Here is a 21,817-nt window from a genome sequence, read left to right as displayed (position 1 = left end):
GCCACATCTCCGGACATCTGAGAGACCATCACTGGCTCCCCGTCAACAAAAGAATCACCTTCCGCCTCCTCACCCACGCACACAAAGCCCTACACGACCAAGGCCCGAGCTACCTCTACAGCCGGATCAACTTCTACGCTCCCAAACGCCACCTCCGATCAGCCAACCACGCCCTCGCCGCCGTCCCCCGCATCCGAAGAGCGACTACAGGAGGAAGGTCCTTCTCCTACCTGGCCGCCAAGACCTGGAACTCCCGACCGACCGACTTGCGCCTGACCCAAGACCACCTCTCCTTCAGGAAGAAGCTGAAGACCTGGCTGTTCGAGCAGTAGCGGCACCTCCACCCCCCCCCCCCCCCCCCCCCCCCCCCAGCGCCTTGAGACCCTACGGGTATGTAGCGCGCTCTATAAGTGTCATTCATTGATTGATATAAGTGGTCAATAATATTACCACTAATAATATCCCACACACTGTTTTTAATAATATTAGTTGACCACCAAATAAAGCAATTTTGGGTACAACTAATATTTTTTAATTCACTATCACCTGCACCTAAATTTATACACTAAGTTCAATTCACAAGAACCTGCTCCGCTGTAAATCAGGCGTTGAAGCACACTGGAGGGACATTCGGTTCCTCCAGTGGGAACCCTGTGATGAAGCATGTCACCACTAGGGTGAGTGAGGGTTCTTCTTAATTAATTACTAATTATTTCTTTTGTATGTGTATTCACTTGTCTTTCCTTTTACTGGTTCCAATATCGTTTTGTCACTGAAGGTGGAAGAATTTTCTTGCCTTATGGGTTGTCTGACTCTAATTTTTTGTCCACAGCACCAATAAGTCACTCCTTAGTTGTTTCTTATATTTATGATTGGGGATATAGGAGTGATCCTTTTCTAATCCTCCATCTCTTGTTGTTAATTAATAACAGTTGTTACACCCTCAGCGGCACCGGGGCAGCCGGGTGCAGAGAGAGTAGGCCCAATGCAATCCAAAAGAGGGTATGGGGCCTTTGGTTGGTGGCTGCAAGCAGGCAGGCCACGCGGCTGTGGGAGCTGAGCTCCTGGTCACTTACTCAGAGCAAGTGGGGAAGTAGAGTAGGGTAGTAGTTGCACTCGGCGGCTGGGTGCAGGGTGCTTTTGAGCCGTCGGGCGCTCAATGTTATCCAATGGGAAAGTTACAAAGTGAACAAAGGTTGCAGGCTCCAACACGGAGATTCATCAGGTGCGACCACCACTTCGAGAGGTAAGTTGGGTTTTTGGAGAAGAGGTAAGTACCCCAAAGGAGGGCACAGGGGGCTGTGGGGCGCCGGGTGCAGGAGTGTATTTGGGTGTCACGAAATCTTACCCTCGGCTGGTCGCGGTTGGAGGGGTCCCTGGTTCTGAGGCTGCAGGTGTTGTCTGGGTCGTCGAGGAGGGTCTTTGGGCACTGGACTTCGGGTCCAAGTCGCCGGGGGGGGGGGGGGGAACGTCTTCGTGGTCTTGGGTCACTAGGCCATAGGCCGGGCTCTGTGGGTGCAGAGTGGGCTGGATTTGCGGTTCCTGGCTGGCACCAGAGGTGTGGTTGTTGGAGCAGAGCCTCTGCTCATGGGAGTCCCAGTTTTTGAGCGGGTCAAGGGAGCCAGGTACTCCCGATTTTCCACGGTTGCTGTCCGCAGGAGTCACCAGGATTTAGCAAGGGCAGGTTCCAAGGTCGACAGGCCGGTAGGGCTGGGGCCAAGTCAGTTGGGATTGTCCTGTTAGCAGCTGCACGGTGGGTCTTCTTCCTGATCTTCTTTCTTGTTTTCTTATCTGGATCTGAGGAAGGAAGGTTCCGGGTGCCCCTAAATACTAAGTTATGGGGCGTTACAGGTAGGGCAAGGGCAGGGACCAATAGGTCCCTGTCCTGGGGTGGGTACACCCCTTAGTCTGCTCCTCTCCTATGGGAGGTAGGCAGGAGCCTAGCTGTGATTGGGCAGGGCTCCCCATCTTCAAGATGGCTGGAGCACGGGGTCGTGCTTCACCTCGCCTCCCCCACCTGAGGGGTGGGGTTGGCACAGGCTGGCGCACCCCCCTTCCTGACGTAGGGTTTCCCGCCAGTCTTTCCGCCAGAGTGGGGGTCAGAACTGGTGGGGGCCAGTTGCTGAGTACAGCAAGTGGTCTGGAGAACCTCACAAAGACGGCAGGCCTTTGAAGCTCCCCCCTGCCAATCCTGGGGGAGGAGACCTAGCACCTCGCCCAGGATGTGCATTGTTGCAGGCCCAGGAGAGCGCGGGGGGGTCTCCACCCAGGGGTCCAGCAACATGTCTCCTGTGTGGCAGCCTAGGCAGCCTCTCAGTCCAGACGTGGATTGTAGATTAGGTTTTCAGGGGGCATCTCTAAGATGCCCTCTGGTGCATTTTACATTAAATCCCACACTGGCATCAGTGCAGGTTTAATGTGCTGAGAAGTTTGATATCCAGCTTGTCAGTCTTCAGTGTAGCCATTATGGTGCTGTGGAGTTCTGTAGTAGGGGATCTCTGTGTGTAGTCATAATCTAGTGAATAGTCCCGCCCAGTTCGTAATGAGAACCTCCCAGGCCAGTATACTCGTAATGGGATCACTGCACTTACAGTGCCCAGGAATGGCTCTGAGTACTGTAGGGGCACAGGGCTCATGCACCTGTGCCCACACTTCTGGCATAGGGCACCCAGCTAGAGGGGGTGACTGAGGTATGCCAGGGCAGTGGGTTTTGTGGGCATGGCACACAGGGATGTGTGCTATGTCGACTCTTTGTTTAGTTCTGCACTTAGGCACTCCGTCTTGTCAGGGTCCAGGGCCCCTAAGGGTGGCACAATAAGTGCTGCAGCCGTGAGGGGTCTTCTCTGGTCACCATGCCCTGGCTACCTCAGGTACCAGTTACTAGGGGCTGACAGGTGGCCAGAGATGACAATTGGGTTTTAGTTTCAACACAGTTTTAGGGAAGGAACACAGGCTGTGGGCACCTGGTAGGCAGGAGCCCAGGGCACACTCAGTCAAAGTACATCAGCAGTTCAGCAAAAAGTGGGGGCATACCAATGCAAGAAAGATGGCACTTTCTCACAAGATGACTTTGCAAAAAGATGCATTCTGACCAGCTGGAGCAACGTCAAATACTGAAGAAAGTAGTTTGGATTTCTTGGCAGCAGTCTCAAAGTTGATTAATATTGTCCCTCTTGAACCAGTGACTCATCTGGGCTTCGAGGAGACTTCACTAATTCCGAATGTGTGTTTGCCAATAACATCACATTACCATTAGTTGATATTCTCCTCTTGACCAGAATCTGGTCTAACAGCCGCAGAAGCCATGCTTTTATCACTGGTTGAAAAACGTGAAATTAAGCAAGTGTTGGGGACTAAACCTGGCCTACTAAAGCCCAGAGTACACAAGAGCATGTGAGCCTCCATAGATCCACAAAGACCTTGCAGCCCATATGAGCAGTATTGTCTTAAGGGTATCTATTTTACTCAGAAATTGAAGAGTTGCATAGTTACTTTCTGGAACGCTAAATTGTCATAAGCATGCTCTGTCCGTGACCAGTCCAGTGGCCTATGATAGACTGTGTCTATCCAGATCCAGGCCGAGAAGACACATTTTTTCTCGGCATCCAAGGTATTGACCTGGTGGTAGCAGCAGGTCACCCTGACCGTGGAAATATATAAATGGTATGATATGAAAATGAGAGGCAACCAGAGTTTTCAAATAATAACAGCTTACACTTTTGTTGAAGTATGGAGAGAGAAGACAGCCAAGTTGGTTTTTGCTTTCTTTTATTCTTTTCTTCTGTAACCGTGACCCATCAGTGTCCTACTGGCGCGTCTTTCTGTTTGGTAAAAACTGGAACACAAGCGTCGATGTCTGATTAGAATCCAAGACTATATGAATTGCTCAGATATATAAATGATACGCCGTGTTCGGCATGGATGGTGCTTGTAGAGACTGCCGTATACGAGTTCACACACAGTAAAGTCGAACTGATGGTCGCGGTTGCAGCCTGACACCTTTGTTTGTTCAAGACATGACCGAATCGAGTCTATAAGCACTGCCCTGAAGAACCCTAAGTTTAGGTGAAATGCGTTTGCTGCATTAATTTTTTTTAGAAAAGAAAGCAAGACTTTCAAGCAAAAACCAACGTGTCTGTGTTTTTCTCTCCCTCCATACCTCAGCAAAAGTGTTTTCTTTTATTATTTGCAAACCTTGGGTGCCTCTCATTTTCATGTCATATAATGTCTAAAGTGTGACCGACTGGTAGTGGGTCACTTGAGATGGGCAACCATCTTTGCATATCAAATGTTTGGTTATTTCGGGCGGTGCAGTTACTAGGTTCCCTAGCTGCCAATATTTGTTCAATTTCTGAATGGCCTCTCTAATTATAACCATTATAGAGTTGTAAGCATTTCGTACCTCAGTTTTCTGATACTAAAATCCCAGTTGTAGCAAGTGGGTTCAGTGTGTGTCCCATGCAGCTTCAGATGTTGACTGCTATACAACGAGAAATTCTGAAATGGCAAGGAGGAAAAAATATATACACACTCTCACTCTTCAATAGGGGACTGTTCATTCCTCTGTTGTCAGTTCATAATCATGTCATTCGTTTCATTCCATTTTAACAAAAACAAATCACATACCGGAAAACACGTGATTACATAATTTAATTATTGTAATCTTAAATCACTTCATTATGATTTTCGAACTTTTTTCAACAAACTATATACATATAAATACACACACACATAAAACAATTATATACAAATTACAAGAGATACATACACAACAATCATATACAAGTCACAAAGTGTAAACAACAATTCATAGGTTCCTTCCACCCGATTTGTCAAAAAGAAAGTGTTCACCTATTCCTTACAGGGATTACACTTCAAGGTAGTCTTATCTGCAACAAACTTGTTTGAGATACGGGCCTCTGAGGTTTGTAAACTTTGGAATCCCTTTGAGAGTCTACTCTAGCAACCTGCTCTCTTTATAACTGAGAGAGCTGTTGGCTCCTTAACTTCCTTACCCCTCTGTTACTGTGCCCAGAGTACTACACCACTTTGACCACCTCATCTTAACTAGACTTAATAATTGGAAACCAAGGCTTTTCTTTTGCACTATGTCAATCTTTTGACTTTGGGTGCAGCTTTATTCCAGGTTTTGGTTGTGCACCAAGTACAAAAAAGTAGGAAAATGGTAGACTGTTGTTGTCTACCTTCATGGATTGTATTGCTGTGTGTGTCGTCTCTGTTCCTTTGAATGACTAGACTTAAACAAAATGTAGTAAACCATAATGTTTCCGAAAGTCTGCTAGGAACAAGTAACTGTGCACTCCTAGGATAATATTGGCAAAAGAAGATTATGATATAAAAGTATAGCATGCATCTGCTGAAAATATGTTGGGGTCCTATATTGGCAGCTGAAGTTGTCAGCATCTTCTGTTTTGGGATATAATCTATTTTTAACTTCCCTATTTTAACTACTTCTATATGAAGTGTCTCAGTGTTCAGTCATACTGGAGAGATTAACCATGCTGCCATCTATAGTAAGCCTTGACTGCTTAACCTCTGTGATTTGATGTGCTGTGACTATCCTACCCAGAAAAGTGCGATAATGAATTTCCTATTTTGTGCTAACTTTCACTGCCTGGGCTCTTATCCATTGTACTTCACTGTGCTGGTTCGAGGGAGTAACATGACTGCTTGGAGCAACAAGTAGCTGCACTATATTGTTTATTCTTTGAAACCTCAGCATAGACCTACAATGTAGCACAACTGTTTCCATGTTAATGCCATCCTCTTATACCAATCATCATGGTACCCTCACAATGCTTTTCTGTGCCAATTGTTTCATTTACACCCTGCAATATAGTTGTCGCATCTTGCCTCTTTAAATGAATGCAATAAAAGAGTGAGTGAATCTAATCACAGGTGTCTCTTTGTTTTTCTTTACGTTAGAAGCATAATTGGATCTTCTCCAATATTCTTCCATTTTGAGGGATTGGATGACGAGGATAAACTTTTATTTTTAAGCATGAACTATAATCAGTATTTCTGTTGAGTATGTTCGTTGAGTTGCCTCTATCTTGTCATCTTTCTTAACACTTGCTACAACTACCTACCTTTTGAACTTCTCACCAATATAACTTACCCTATAAAATATTTTTGCTTCTCTTACTACATAAGATTTTAACTTTTTATACCTTTAGAAAAGTGAACATGCTTTAACGGTATTGATGCTGCTATTAGACCAGGGTGGCCATGTCAAGGATCTTCATTACTTTCATCCTGCTGTACATATGTCTCATCACCAGCTGACGCTTATTTCTGGGTATGGTGGGGATTCCTAGTCAGACCACCTTCATTGTCTCAGAATCCAGCTTCACAATAGTCCATTAATCAGGCATTCACTGCACATAATGGAGTCTCAGTTTGGACCAAATAAAATCTTCCTGTGATTAGAGAATGCAAAGGCAGCGGAAGAAACCATGTCATCACTAGGTTGTAAATTAAAAAAAGGAGGTCCTCTCTTTTACACGCAATGGCTATGGGCAAACAGTCTACCATTGATATGCCAATGTTGTGTGTAGAATACATCTTTGATGTTTTTCTTTCAGAGGCTTGACATATAAGGACAGTGGAGTTGATATTGAGGCTGGCAATACCTTGGTTCACAAAATCAAACCATTGGCTGCATCCACTGCTAGACCAGGTATGTCACAACACTCTTAGTGGTAGAAATGCATGTATTTCTAATTATTAGTTGATTTATTGTGCTGCTTCTTTTTAACAATTTGTTTTGATAATACAATTGAATCAACATTAATGTATAGTCAGATTGTCTCAGGCAAGTAAATGGACTTTAAAGAGAAAAGCAGTGTTTTTGAAGTAGCGTATTGTGTACTTGGGGTCATCAATTGATAATCAACCTAACAATACAGATCAGGTCCTTAATCAAAGAGAAAATCAAGGATGTGTTAAAAGATGCACCATAAGTAATGAAAATTGGTAATTTTTTTCTCCCAGTATTATTATATGCTGACAACCCCGCTATAATGGCCAGGAGGCCCTGTGCCTTGTGCACTCTGGTAGACTATTTTGTATCATTTATGGGTAACCTAGACATGCTAATCAATTTTGGGAAGTTACACATAATGGCATGTGGACCAGGCACGAGAAATATGTCAGCCCTAAAGCTGCAAGAGCAATCCCTGATCACGGTACAGAATGTTTGTTGCTTGGGCATTACCGTTGATTCTTTGCAAACCTAAGTGAATGCAGGACGCCTGAAATTAGGTAGGGCGGCCGGGTCCCTATTTAATCTTGTCTGGAGGGAAGACAGGGGCACTATTTCTCCCTTACCTCAAGATTTATAATCTGCAGCATGTCCGTACAGCTACATATGGAGCGGGGACTTGGGGATACCACAATGTATCCCCCATACAGGTAGAATGAAACAGGATGTGCAGGCGGTTATTGAATCTACAGCTATCTGACCCCCATTTTATTTTTCATTCCGAACTGAATTTAGAGTATGCCTTGGACAGAATTAAATTGGCCACTCCTGCCTTGTGGAGTGTGTGGACCAATATTGAAGCAAGATTTAATATAGAAGTTATTTTAGATTGCTTTGGTATGGGTTTTTCTATTCAGTTTATGGATTGTTAGTAAGTCTTTCACCATCATTGGTCTCCTGGAAATGTTCACTGCCTGATACATTAAGTAAGCGAGATAAGAGGCAGGCTAAATCCTGCCTTGCAGAATTCAGTTTCTTCTAAAGAACGGAGGAGGGTTTCAGTAAACACTCTGTTTACAATTATTTTATCACACTACCGGCTGGTAATTTTGCATTTTATCTAACTTTGGAGCTTACACGATAGGAGAGGTTTCTCCTCTTTTCCTTCGGGTCAGGTATTGTGTGGCATAATATGGTTTTTCTGATGGGGCGAAGGTGTAGGACAGTAACTTACCTGTATGCCCTTGTGATGGGCTGGCTGAGCAATCTTTGCTGCATTCTGTTTTTTTAGGTTTAAAGCATTTTATTAAGACAAAACATAGGGGGATGGGAACAGGAGGTTAGGGTTACATACATTCAGGTGAGAAAAGCTGAGCATATATCTATGTGTGCGATGGTGGACAAGGCACCTGTGGAAAAAAAACCATGGCAAATGATAAAAGCTGAATACAGTCAACACCATCAGTCAGATCAGAAAAGGGAAGGCAATCCTGCAAAAAACCAACCCCACCAACCCCTAGAGCCCCTCCCCCCAAACTCCCCAACTCTCCCCAACCACCCCCCCCACCTCCCCCCCCCGTCCAATGCTCGGCTGATAACGCAACCTGCCCTCCCGCCACGCCCCCCTCCCCGTGAGCCCAGCTCTCGTGTCTCCTTAGTCGGTTGAAATCACCGGTGGCGTTAATCTCAGAAGTCTGAGGTACCTTGGGCAGGTGAGTTCCCTAAATTCCGTAGTTAAAAGCGCGTGAAAGGGTTGCCATAGCTCATCAAATTGGTCCACGTCCCCCGCTACCATAAGTGATAATTTCTCCATACCCAGCACATGCCAGAGCCTGTGCAGCCAGCCTGTGATGGAGGGGACCGTGGTGGTACGCCAGTGGATCAAGATGTTCTGAATCGCTGAACCCAGCGCTATCGCATTTGCCTGCCCCTGCGGGACTTCAGCGGGTACATCAGACCATTAGGAAGGCCCAGCAGTACATACGCCGGGAAGCGCGGCAATTCAATTTCAAAATGCACATCAATCTCGTCAAGAACTTCCTTCCAGTAAGCTTCCAACAAGGGACAGTCCCAAAGTATATGTGTAAGGGTCCCCACCCGACCACAACCCCTCCAGCACTCCTTCTCGATATGTCTGTTCATTTCGTGTAGCCTCTCCGGGGTATAATACCAATACATGGACACCTTGGTGAGTGTTTCCGTGAGGCCTGTGTGATATGCAGAGTGTCTCGCTCCGTGCGCAATTTGATCCCATTCTTTATGGCTAAGCGTCCTTCTCAATTCTCTATTCCAGCGTTCCCTGCCCGGGTTATAGAAGTGAAACGGAGGGGGCTGCAGGAATTTATAAAGATCAGTGATCAGCTTAGCATCAGAGGCGCGGGTCACCAACCACCGCTCGTATGATGTTATCTGGCGATCAGCAGTGTCCCGCACCTGGGATTGAAGCGCCCAATGCCTGACCTGCATGTATCGCAGCCTATCCGACTCAGGCAGTTGGAACTCTTGTTTTAGTTGCTGAAAGGGGACCACCCCCTCCGGCCCATAGATCTGGAAGAGCGCTCGGCAGCCCGCCGCCCTCCAGTGGGAGAAAGCGCCTGGCTCCATCCCAGGGGAGAAATCAGGGTTATCCGCTATTGGCGTAAAAGGCGAAGGGAACGTGGTGAGTTCACGAACCTCACTGACTGTGTCCCACACCCTCAGGGGAACTCGCGTGACGAAGGAAGCGTAGAGGTTGGGGGGGGGGCGGTGAATCCGGCGCAAGAATGGAACCTCCTGGAGGGTGCGCCCCGCCACCGCCTGGTCCTGAAAGAGCCAGTGCTTGTCGGATTCCCACCTGCTCCACTCCACGAGGTAGCGCAACTGCGCCGCCTGGAAATATTTCCGGAGGTCCGGGATACCAAGGCCCCCCGCCTCCGTGGCTAGCGTGGAAAGAACACTCTTCATCCGCGGCTTGCGGCCTTGCCAGACAAAGCGTGCGATATCGGCTTGTGTCTGCCTGATCCAGCCCACAGGAGGCTGGAGCGGCAAGGCTCGGGAGAGGTATAAAATCTGGGGCAAAACTGTCATCTTGACCGCAGCAATCCTGCCGAGCCAGGACAGCAGGCCTTTACTCCAGCGGCCTAGTTCCTCCCTGATTTTCTTGCTAAGAGAGGCATAGTTGGCCGTTACCATCGCTGGCAACGTTGGCGCTAGTAGAATCCCCAGGTATGGCACCAGGGATGATGACCACTGCATGGGAAAGAGCCGCTGGAGATCCCGTCTAGTATCCGCGGCCAGAGACACATCCAGAGCCACCGACTTGCCCATGTCCATCTTAAAGCCAGCCACTCGCGAAAAAGCGTCCAGCTCATGAATACAAGCGGGGAGGGCCCTTCTAGGATCGTCCAAGGTCAACAGGACGTCGTCCGCATAAAGACTGACCGTGTGGACGTACTGCCCCATCTTGATCCCGATCGCATCCGGGTTTTGGCGGATCCTCTGGGCAAACGGCTCCATATAGAGAGCAAAGAGGAGTGGGGAAAGCGGGCATCCCTGCCTAGTGCCCCGTTCGATCGCGAAGCTGCGGGAGCTGCACCCATTGACTCTCACCGTCGCCGAAGGGTACTTGTAGCAATTGAAGACCATCAAGCAGAATTTGTCCCCGATACAGTGTCCTGAGCACCTGCTCGAGATAAGGCCAATGAACTCTGTCGAATGCCTTCTCAGCATCCACCGCCAGCAGCATCTGCTCGCCCGGGATCCGCGAAGCTTTCTCCAAGATGTGTGCTACTCGTTTGGTGTTGTCGACTGTTTGTCTACCAGGCACAAAGCCAGCTTGATCAACCTCAACCAGACCCGGCAGATGCAGGGCCTACCTGGACGCTAAAATCCCTGTGTACAATTTAAGGTCGACATTCAGGAGTGAGATAGGCCTGTATGAGCCGCATAGGGCCCGGTTTTTCCCAGGTTTCGGGATCACTGAGACCGTTGCCCTCAACAGGTCCGGTGGGATGGCTCCCGGTTCGGAAAAGGAGTTAAACAGCCGGGTGAGAATAGGGGCCACGACCGGGCAGAAGGTTTTATAGAACAAGGACGTGTAACCGTCCGGGCCCGGAGCTTTCCCGTGTTTGAGCCTGGCTATCGCAGATATCACCTCCTCCACGTGGATGTTACGCTCGAGGTGTTCCGCCTGAGCGGGGTCCAGCGCCGGAAGGGCCACTGACTCCAGATATTCCGAGGCATCCTGCATCAAGGGGGGTTCTCCCGTGTATAGCGCTTCGTAGAAACTACAAAACGTTTCCGCAACCGCGGCGTCATCAGAAACCGCCACCCCATCAGCACCTAAGAGTTCCTTCACCACGTTACGTTTGTGCGCGATACGAAGCCTATTTGCCAAGAGTTTGCCACACCTATCCCCACCCGTGTAGAACGCATGTTTCAGACGCAGCGCCGCGTATTCCGCCCTATCCATGTCCAGCGCCGACAGGAGCTTCCTGGCAGCCTTCAACTGCCTCCATATCCTTGGAGCTCCAGTACGGCGATGGACCTGCTCCAGTTCCTGGACCTGGGAAGTCAGCTCCTCCCTCTTGCGCTGTCTCTCTCTATTTTCTGCTGAGGAGATGGAGATGAACTCCCCCCTGAGAACCGCCTTCAGCGCCGCCCACTGTGTCGCCGGTGAAGTGTCCGAGTTATCATTGTGTGCCTGGTATTCCCGAATCGCCTCCTCAATATGCTTCACAACCGTCTTTTTGTGCAGGAGGGTGTCCCTAAGGCGCCACACTCCCCGAGAGGGGGAGGCCGTCGGCCACGCAAATGTGCCCACGACCGGCGCATGATCAGACAGTGACAGGACCCCAATGTCCGCCGCCGTAGCAGCGGCACGCATCGGTCCACTAACCAATAAGTAGTCCAACCGTGTGTAGGTCCGGTGCGCATGCGAATAATAGGAATAGTCCCTATCCGTGGGGTGGAGGGTGCGCCAAAGGTCATGCAGATCCATGTCAGTGATTCGGGCCTTCCCAGCCTGTGAAAGTTCCCCAGTCTGCGGGAATCGCTGCGCTGATCTGTCTAGTGCAGAATCAAAGACTATATTTAAATCACCCCCTAGTATGACATGTCGATCAGGGGAGGCAGTCACGTCTACCAGCACCGAGTCTAGAAAGCGCTCTTGGTGGTCATTTGGGCTATATAAGGAGCCAATAGTGAACGATGTGTCCCCCAGGCGGAGGCGGTATGCCAAAAGCCTCCCCTTCTGTTCCGCAAATTTGTACAACACCTCCCCCCTGAAGGAGCTCGCTAGTAGAATAGCTACCCCCGCGGTCTTAGACGCAGCAGAGGAGAAAAACTGAGTTGGGAACTTAGCAGAGCGCATTCTGTGGCAATCCCGTGATAATAAATGGGTTTCCTGTAGGAGGCATATATCGGCCTGCGTCCCCTCCAGCAGAGATAAGATCGCCCTTCGCTTCACAGGGTTATTCAGACCCTTAACATTAAGGGTCACTACCTTCATGGACGACATACCCCCAGGGGACCGGAGGCGCTATGCCGCGGGCAGACAATAAGCAGGGGGGGCGTAGGACAGCAGCGCAGGACAAGCAAAATAGGACCAAGCGATAACATTTGAGATATTGGACGGTACCCCCTCAACCCCTGAACAACTCCCAACCCCTCCCCAAACTAACCCATGGCAACTAGCCAATTCCCCACTCATACACAAACAACCCATTGTCCCAGTCAAGTCCCAAAACGGACAAGTCTGTGGAAAGTACCAAAAGTGGACGTCCGGCCACTCGTTCTCCCCGCCTCTCCCCCGACCCTCCCTCCAACCCCCAAACCTGGCACTGAAGAAGCTATGTCCATCTCCCCCCGGAGTGAGTCTACGCCGTCAAGGCGACACCGTTCGTGGCGGCCGAGTCCCTGGCCGCTTCTCTCAGAGCGCTGGCCATGTCCGCTCTAATAGTGGGCGAGTCCGGTCGTCCAGCACTCGCCGCCGACCTCCTCCTCGCTGATCGCCGTCGTCCTCCTCTATCAGAACGCCTCCAGACTGGTGTCGCTCCATCCTCTTCCGTGGCCGTGAGACCCAGGACACCGCAGACATCTTGCAAGGAACGCAGCTGGTGTAGCACCCCGTTCCAACGGAATATCAGGCGAAAGGGATGCCCCCAAGAGTACGGTGTCTCATGCTCTCGCAGGAAATCTGTTGCAATTTTGAAGGACCTGCACTTCTGTAGCGTGATAGCAGACAGGTCCTGAAACAGCGCCACAGGCCGTTCTCGGAAGGTCAATGGCTGCTTTCTGCGAGCCTCGGCCATGATGCGCTCCTTCACCGGGAAGTCCGGGAGGTAGGCCAAGATGTCTGGTGGAGGTGCCGTCGACTGTCGCTGCCGGCCGACTCTATGTGCCCTGTCGATGCGGATCGGGAAGTCCGCGGGCTCTCCCAGAATCTCCCGGAACAAGTCTTTCAGGTAGCCCATCAGGTCCGTCCCCTCATCCGCGGACGGCACACCTCGTACTCGTATGTTGTTCCTCCTCGACCTGTTCTCCAGGTCCTCATTATGGGCTTGGAGTTCGACATGCTGCTCCCTGAGACGGAGAACGTCCTGCTGCAGAGGAACAATCTCTTCGTCCCTCCGTTGACCCGCCGCCTCCACCGTCTCCATCCGTTCACCTAGGCCCTCCACCTCTCTACGGACCTCGCGCACTTCGCTGGCCATCTCTTGCTTCAGCGTCTGAAAGTCAGCCTTAAGCGAGCTGAACAGATCCTCCATGAAGGACCTCGTGACGGGAGGCTCACCCCCGGTCGGGTCCGCTGCAGCCCTGGAAGAGCTCGGGGACGATTGCGCCCTGTCTCGCTGTTGCTGGGCTCTGCTGAGCATGTCCGGCAGGGTGCGGTCCCCTTTCCTCGATCCTCGGTTCCCCGACATTCGTGCCCTGTGAGTTGCCGCACTCCACTGAGTCAGAAATGCGAGCTCCAGCCACCAGCAGCAGGCCTCGGCCTCGGTGAGTCTCTAACGGCCGGCAGAGCGCCGCCAGGGGGAGCGCCCGTTGTAGTAGGGACACCAGGGGTCCTGCGCCACAGATGACAAAATGGCGGGCCAGTCCAGTCGCAGAGGGCAACCCGCAGCCCAGCCAAAGCTCCAACGTTGGCCCCCACAGGGGGGACCCGGGCTGCAGCGTCCCGCAGGGAGAAAGAGCTATCGCATTCTGTTTTTTTGACCATTTTATCGTAGCTTTTTTCAACTCAGTCTGAAGCACAGTTTGAAGTCATTTACTTCTAAGAAATGTAGGGAGGCTCTAGGGTATCTTCAGATGTTCGGTAGCTCCGATATCTGTTTCAGTGTTTGTTGCTTCCTTAAAATGTCCATTTGTAGTAGGAAATTGGTGGAAGGGTAATGGGACTGGAAGTAGCTTATCTCTTTGTTAATGCACTTTATACAACAGCACATTGTACACCAAACTATGGGCCTGTTTTAGCAGTCGGCGGTGGAACACTCAGTCACAACCGTCGCCGATATCCCGTCCGCAGTATTACGATCACATTCTATCCTTTGGGGATCATAAACCGTGGACAGGATATCTGTCACGTTTGTAACTGAGTATTTCCTCCGCTGACTTCTAAATCAGGCCCTGTGTCTTTTTATTGATTTCTTATTGATTTTTTAATGTTTTAACCATGAATTGTTTTTGGGTATTTATGATGAATCATTTATAAAGGATCATGATAAACGTTATAAGCTTGGTGCACCAGAAAAGGATGTTGCAGTGACTAGTGAGACATAAGCTAACTCTGACAATATTTGATAGTTGAGTGAAATGTGCCGTGTTTATCATTACTTCGTTTTCGTTGAATATATTCCACTTGTTCTGAGGGTGTATGTTTTTTTGGTCGTGTTAAAGACCATATCCTGAATCTTTTTTTGAGGGCGGAAGGCTCAGTTTTGACCTGCCATTTATTAAGGTTGTAGGGGGACAATCCTCTTTAAATACAACTGTGTCTCAGCTAACATTGTGTACCGCAGTCGATAACTGATCCCTGATTGAGTGCTTTTACTAATGACTCTGAAAGAATCATTGTTTACCTTACTGCATATATTCTGTCAGGGTTCTTAGAAATACAGGATTGCTCCAAGAGGTGTCCTATCCTGGTTAATTCCTGACAGTTGACCCTAACTACCTCTGGGTATAATCCTATTTGATACCTGAAATTTTAAAGCCACCTTCTACCGGTTTATAACCCTGCTTACCTTTAATGCAAACGTTTTTGCTCCGGGTCCCCCTAAGCAAATGCTTGGTTGACCGTCCGCACCACCCCCCTCCAAAACGTTATGGCAAGATTTAAGGAAGGGGGTGGAGCAAGTCTGATGGGAGGGGGAGGGAATTATGAGGTTATTTTTTGGGCTGCTTTTTCTTTAGCTCATGATCCACACTAAACATGAAATTTCTAAAAACAGCTAATCGCCAAAAAAAAGTGACTAAAACACAACTTCTCCCCCACACACTTCTAGGCTCCAATGAAACTGCTGTACTAATAATACCTTATGGCTGTGAGTAGCAGGCTGTCTCCTCTGCCTCTTTCACCGCTTATCCATCATGCCTGACCATCACTCCAATCTTGAAACAGACTCTAACCCTTTGAGGAAAAAAAGGTACTTACACAGGTTGCTCGCCTGTGTGCAGCACGGATGCCTTAAGGCCTGATACTAGCAATGAAAATGAGCCGTCATGCCTCTTTTGAAAAGTGATAGTCATAATTGTGATGCAATGGGCCACTCATCCTTCTTGGCTCGAGTGCCACTGCAAGTGCTTTACTAATGAAAAATTGTCCTTTTAATGGTTTCATCAAAATGTTTGCACTGGGCAAAGTCTGCTTATCTATTACTAAAATGTGTTCTTTGAAAGCACTTGTTTTAGCTTAAACACTAAATCATTTTGTGGCAGCCTATTTTATACTCTGGGCAACTGGATTTAAGATTATGATTCTGTGGCCGCAGCGATTTCTGCATATGCCGCATAAGCCGCATAATCTATCATTTGATGATTAATCTGCAGATTTTAACAAACAAATAATTATTTGTAGCTGAAATGGAACAGAAGTTACTAAAAACATGGCAACATGTCCCCTTGTGCAGTGGAAAGCCCGTCACAAAGGATGACTTGTCGTTTTTCATTTGAATATTGCTGTATTTGGGTGTTTAACTGCGCTAAACTAGTAAAATCTGTGCACAGGCATTGCTACAATGTGTAACAATTACAAATATATATATATATATATACTTTCACAAAATGTGCTGCATTTGCCAGATAATTTGCCTTTTCTTGCTGTTTAATTCGATCAACCCTGCTGCATAATTTAGTCCTCCGCTGCCACATAATTCTAGTAGCTCTGCTTATACTGTGTTTAATACAATTTTAAATAATTACCATATTCACAGTGCTTACTGTTACCTGTTGGGACTTCTTAGCACTATATATGCACAATTACCTCTTCCTAACTGTGCCAACTAGGATTCAATTCTGTGACTATATGGTCTCACAGACTGATATTTGGAATGATCTCATTAACTAACTAGATTACATTCCGTAAAAGAGTGCCTCTCCCACTATTACTTTAAATTGCATTTATTTTTCACTTGTACATGTGTGCATTATTTCATATGCTGTTGTCTACAGGGAAAAAAAAAACAAAATACTGTAGAATATTTGGTTCATTTTAGATGCTTATTTGACCCCGCCAGCACAGAGTTCAGGATTACAATTAACATGCTTGTTTTATGCAGTTGAAACGCTGGGATGTAAATGAAGCTAGCCTTTAAAGGCGACAATCAATCCAGGCTGTCTTCATTTACAAGTGCTTAGAGGCATCTGCACCCCCCCTAGGAGCACGTCCACGCCCGTCCCTCCCTCCTCCAGTGGGGCGGCCCCACAGATCAAAGCCCTGTTTTAATAGGATGCTACTTAATCCTACTGTAGCTGCCTGGCAGAAGCTTTTTATGGCACCGCTATTGAACAGACAAATTGACCGGCACCCCCGCCCACCTCTGTGGGTCCAGAATGTATTTTGATACACCCACCTTAAGAGATCCGTGTGGTGCAGACCTCTGTCCAAACCCAATAAAACTGCTGTCCCTTCCACTACCCCAGAACAGAAGCTGAAGAGCATATGAGTGCAAGTTCTTCGTCTAGGATGATTATTTTTACAAGTGGCGAATGCCTCTTGTTTCTCACTTGCTATACTCGTCTTGTGAGCGTCTTGTGAGACCACAATCATTGCCCTTCAGGCAGCATCTATTGTCTCAGCAGATTAGCCATGTTTTGCATACCAACCCAGACTATTCAATCTGCATTTTTGGAGATTCATAGGATAAAACTGAGGTCTTCTGTGAATCCCCTGGAGGTCACGGGCATCACCTTGAAAGCACATGTATAAAGTTTGTTCATGTGGTTTGTTGAATTCTTGTAAAGAGGTAGGCCAAACCTTCTAATGTATTATGTTTTTTTTTTTACTTATCTAGTCGAGGACTTGTCTTGGGCTCAGTCAAGGGCTATGTGGCTGCTCTCAGCTTTCCAGTGCTATACTAGAACTCAATGTTCAAATCATCTTTGATTTTACATTTAATGAAAGCATTGAATTATCTTTTGCCACCTTTTCCCTTTGTAATGCATCTGCAGAATCTGATTATAGTAATTATCTTTTTTGTGGCATCGCCATTCGCGACAAACAAGATGTCTGTGATATTCATGCACTGTATGTGAATCTGTCTTTCATTATGCTGTTCCCTGATATTTGGTTTTGAAACTTTCATAACTTTCCTTCCCAAAGTTGTTTATCCATTTAACATCACTTTGCAGGATTTTTTTCCTCCTCATCCCTGCAGGACAAGGAGCAATTGCAGCAACTCGATCCTAAGATGGCTGTCAGCCTTTACTTAGATAGGATCATATTGTGTTGTTTAGATGCTCATTTGTCTGAGCTTTACAAGGCAGAAAAATAGGGAGGCTCTTCAGAAGCATATTATTTCTGGCTAGATTGTGCTGTGTATCGAGATCTGCCATGCTCTGTCACAAATATATCCACAGAAGTGCATTAGGCGAGGACTGCCCCAGCTCGTTGTACAGAGCATCTTCTTGTCTGATATTTGAATTCCTTATGGGGTAACCCAGTATCCCTCAGAACCTGGGCAATACAGTAATAGTTTCAACAATGGCTCCTCGGGTACATTCAATGGCTCATTCACGTTTCGACCCTGGGACACCTTAGTTATGGGTCTCTAGCGGGTCTTCTTCAGGACGGGGGCAGATAGGAGTGGTTGCGCCAGTTCTTCAAGAGTTAGACATCCTGATGTTCTATTCCATCAGTCGGTCTTCTTATATATTGGCTGAATATCTATTTAGGAAGGCATTAGTCTTTGTACAATCCTATTCACTGGCAGTTTGTTATTAATTGTTGGGATCCATTTATGTTAGTTTCCAATATCCAATAATAGCTCTGGTGATGTCTCCGTTATAATAGTTTAAGCCACGATAAGTTGGTAATTCCTATGTGGCTGCTCGTCCCAGGGTCGAAACGTCGACATACTTACAAAAAGGACCAGTCAACCATGTCCAACATAATACATCCATTGAATATAATTTGTTGGTCTTGAGTATCAGCTTAAAGAGAATTGGCCTCTCTAATTTATTCTTCCCCTACTATAGACCTTTTCACTCACATGTATATAGATCACTTGATGTCACGATGTCACATTTATCTCACATTATGTCACTTTGCTCACCAAACTGAATTGTTGCGCCGTTTTTGTAAATTTTATTGCATATTGAAAATTGTCAGTCGATAAGAAAAAAGAAAAAAGAGAAAACCATGAATGAGAAATGATTTAATGATTAAAATGCTGTACTGACCCTTTTTTCAGTGTTTGGTTTTTGCACTTCATGGCCTAATAGAGGCGGCATAATAAGTAGAAATGTTATGCCTACATGGTAGTTAAAGATAACTATATAATTTAAAGCAATTTTGGTTGTACCCGAAGAGCCATTGTTGAAACTATTATTCTTGTCTGATATTTGGCGTGCTGCTACATGGGGTTCAGTCCACACTTTTGTGAAACACTGCACACATTTATAACAAATCAATTAAAGTTTTGCATTCCATCATTCAGTTTTCTGGAGCCATATACCCTGCACCAGTTGCTTTTCTTTCAGGGAGGCACCAAGGTTTCCTAATCTTTCTCTCCCAACATTAACACCGAATGAATGGTTTGTATGGATCGTAATTGAATAATGTTCATCCCTTCTGTAAACATGTTTTATATATTATTCTTTCACGAGGTTTTAACCGGTTTCTTTTTCGTGTTTGATAGGCTGCAATCCTGAGCTGGGTGGATTTGCAGGTCTCTTTGACCTCAAAGCAGCAGGTTATACTGATCCTATTCTGGTGTCCGGTACAGATGGTGTTGGAACAAAGCTCAAGGTAACTCTGTTATAGTGCAATGCTAAACTAATTCCACATACTTTCATTATATGTTTAAAGAAAGCTTACTGTCAATGCTTTTTTGCTACAGAAGCTGTCATTCACCACATTACAGGGATGATGTGCTTATGTAATTCTCAGTCAACAAAGGATGAGTGCTCAGTGCGTGTGGATTTTTAGAAACTGGTATTCCTTAGAGCCTGGTCACTGACCGCTTGCCTATTAAACAAATAGTTATGTTAGATAACTCAAAATGTGTCCTTAGTAATTTACGACAATGTTGTATTTATTGTTAACTTCCTCCAATTAGCTAAAAAAAATGAAATTCAGTTTTGAAAAGGCAGGCTGCATATTTTGAGATTCTAGTACTTGGGTAAACTTAGATACCCACCCAGTGAACTCGCTGCAATATGCAGGAACCATATTTCTCATATGCCTAAAAGGCATTCATCTTTTCTTTGGTTGTAATGACTGTCACTGAAGCACGCTGCAGCAAAATATAACCTTTTACATCAAATGTATTTACCGCGGGTTCTGACGAAGATGGTGGACGAGTAGGAGCTCCTCAATACTTGCTGCTGCTAGACTCCATGACCTACCGGCCCTGGCCACAATCAAATAAGCCTCAATGCTGATTTGAGTGGGGAAACTTTCTTGAGGGGAGGGAGCACTGACATACTGCCCGAGGGCTACTGATACTGTGAGAAGCGGACCCTACTCGACGAGCGGCTTTCGAGGCTGGCTCCTACATGGAGGCTGCAGCTGACACCGCTAGGCATATAGCCCAGCCTGGTGACAACATGCAGGGAATGTGAACAACCCTTAACAGCGGATCCTTGTGCCTCAGGCATGAAGAAACTGCACCCTCAACGCGCTGCATTTATACCATCCGAAACGTCCCGCACCAGCATAATGTGTCGGGCCCAGGGCCTACAGTCAAGGTGACACAGTGATTGGGTCGGGGGAGGGAATGTGCTATGATGTTCCTCAGGGCAAGCCCTAGTGTCCAGCGGCCCACAAACTGGGAAGGTACCCTTTGTCCTACTACCAAACCTCACCGTGAACACTGCTGAAGCGACCCAGTTCGCTGCGATGACCCACACCCCGATAAGCACACTGGTGAGCGGCATGCAGTGGGACTGGGGGGACCTAGCTACCATGCTCAGAACCCTGATGCTGATTCAGACTGGCACAGTACCCACCCAGAGAAGAGAGCATACGGAATAATGCGACAAACTGGAGGGCATGATGGTTTGCACCAACCATCACCTGCGGACCACCCAACTGCTGGTCCACGCCATGGATGACAGAAGGACACAGCCTGCAGACCCCAACCTAGACCAAGCACATGCGTCGATCATCTTATAGGATCAAACAACGCTTAGGCCTGAGCAGGTTTGTATATTGTGGCTCACCTAGCCAGTGCCTGGCTGGGTCCTGGGGCAGGGAATTTCACGACCCATGGCAACAAGATGCTGGGACAGACTACTGCTGGGTGGAGTGGTACACACCTATACCATGGTGACACACAGGGCTAAGAAACACCCCATACTTAAGGACATGTTAACCAAAGTATCATCTAAAAAAGCTGAATCCCTGCAAGACGCACCTTCTGTGGACCCTTTGATACAGGACTTGCAAACTCCAGCCATGGTCAGGCAGTACCTGACACGTCGATCATCAGGTCCTTCAAGGAAACCTTGTTCATGAAAATAAGGCATGACTTTGCTGCTCAGAGTTGACATTGCCACAGATATCAAAGAAATCAGGGAAGAAATGTCAGAGATTGGTCAATGTTGCAACACTGGAGGACAACAGATACGCCTAAGAAGAAGAACTCGACAACTGCAGATGCAAATCTACTCAAGCTACAGGAACAAAATATTGAGCTGCAAACGCATCTCAAAGACTTAGAATACAAATCATGATACTCTAATTAATATAAGAATAAAAGGGGCTCCCCCACTGCAGAGGGCTAGGTCACATGCCTTTTCAGTCAAATACTCTGGGACCAGGCTGACAGTCATTGATCTAGATCACATGCGCAGAATGCGATTCCCTCCACCCTTCCACCTCTGCCCCCAGCTCACTATTTCACCGCAAGACATGTTAACCTAGACCTTTCACCAATCACGCTCCAGCAAAGATGATCACTTAAGGTGGCTACCACATTTTTTCGAGAGAAAGGAGTAAAATAGAAATGGGGCACCCTTTCCGTCTAACCTTTTTGTGGGACAAGGAAATACGTACAGTTCACACTATGAATGAGGCCCGTATCATACTGGGCCTGGGAGTTCCCCCTCAAAGATTCACTCTCTCATAAGAAATATGGGACATGTAGATTCACAAGGAAAAACACCCACTCTCCCTTAGCATGTGAAAGCCACTGTGAATGAATGCTCAGCAGTGATCCACCTGCTCCAAAATCAAGACTCCACACCGGAATAGTGAACCCAATAGAGCAAACACACACTTGGATCAGGAGCCCGCCATGGAGTACTCCTCGCTCCCTAAACTGCTTTGCTGCTCTCTGTTGGGGGAACACTCACACCACTCGCCCAGATTGGGGACATGCTACTTTGATAGTTCTGTGTAGAGACTGTACCTCTCTTTGACATGACCATCTTACAATATGTATGTACCACTTC

At 47.3% G+C, this 21,817-nt stretch overlaps 1 protein-coding gene across 2 annotated transcripts in view; it reads left to right on the top strand.

Moving 5' to 3' along the window:
* Positions 1–21,817, top strand: part of LOC147698759 (trifunctional purine biosynthetic protein adenosine-3-like) — a 277,831-nt gene that overhangs the window by 111,405 nt on the left and 144,609 nt on the right. For both annotated transcript variants that reach the window (XM_086935334.1, XM_086935335.1), the window contains exons 12-13: positions 6,606–6,700; positions 19,060–19,169. In XM_086935334.1, coding sequence (XP_086791460.1) covers positions 6,606–6,700; positions 19,060–19,169 — 205 coding nt within the window. The remainder of the gene's footprint in view (positions 1–6,605; positions 6,701–19,059; positions 19,170–21,817) is intronic.

Source organism: Lissotriton vulgaris, chromosome 8 (genome assembly GCF_964263255.1).
Source record: "Lissotriton vulgaris chromosome 8, aLisVul1.2, whole genome shotgun sequence".
Classification (NCBI taxonomy): domain Eukaryota; kingdom Metazoa; phylum Chordata; class Amphibia; order Caudata; family Salamandridae; genus Lissotriton; species Lissotriton vulgaris.
Note: the sequence above shows the minus strand (reverse complement) of the source record. Positions and strands in the feature narration are given on the sequence as shown.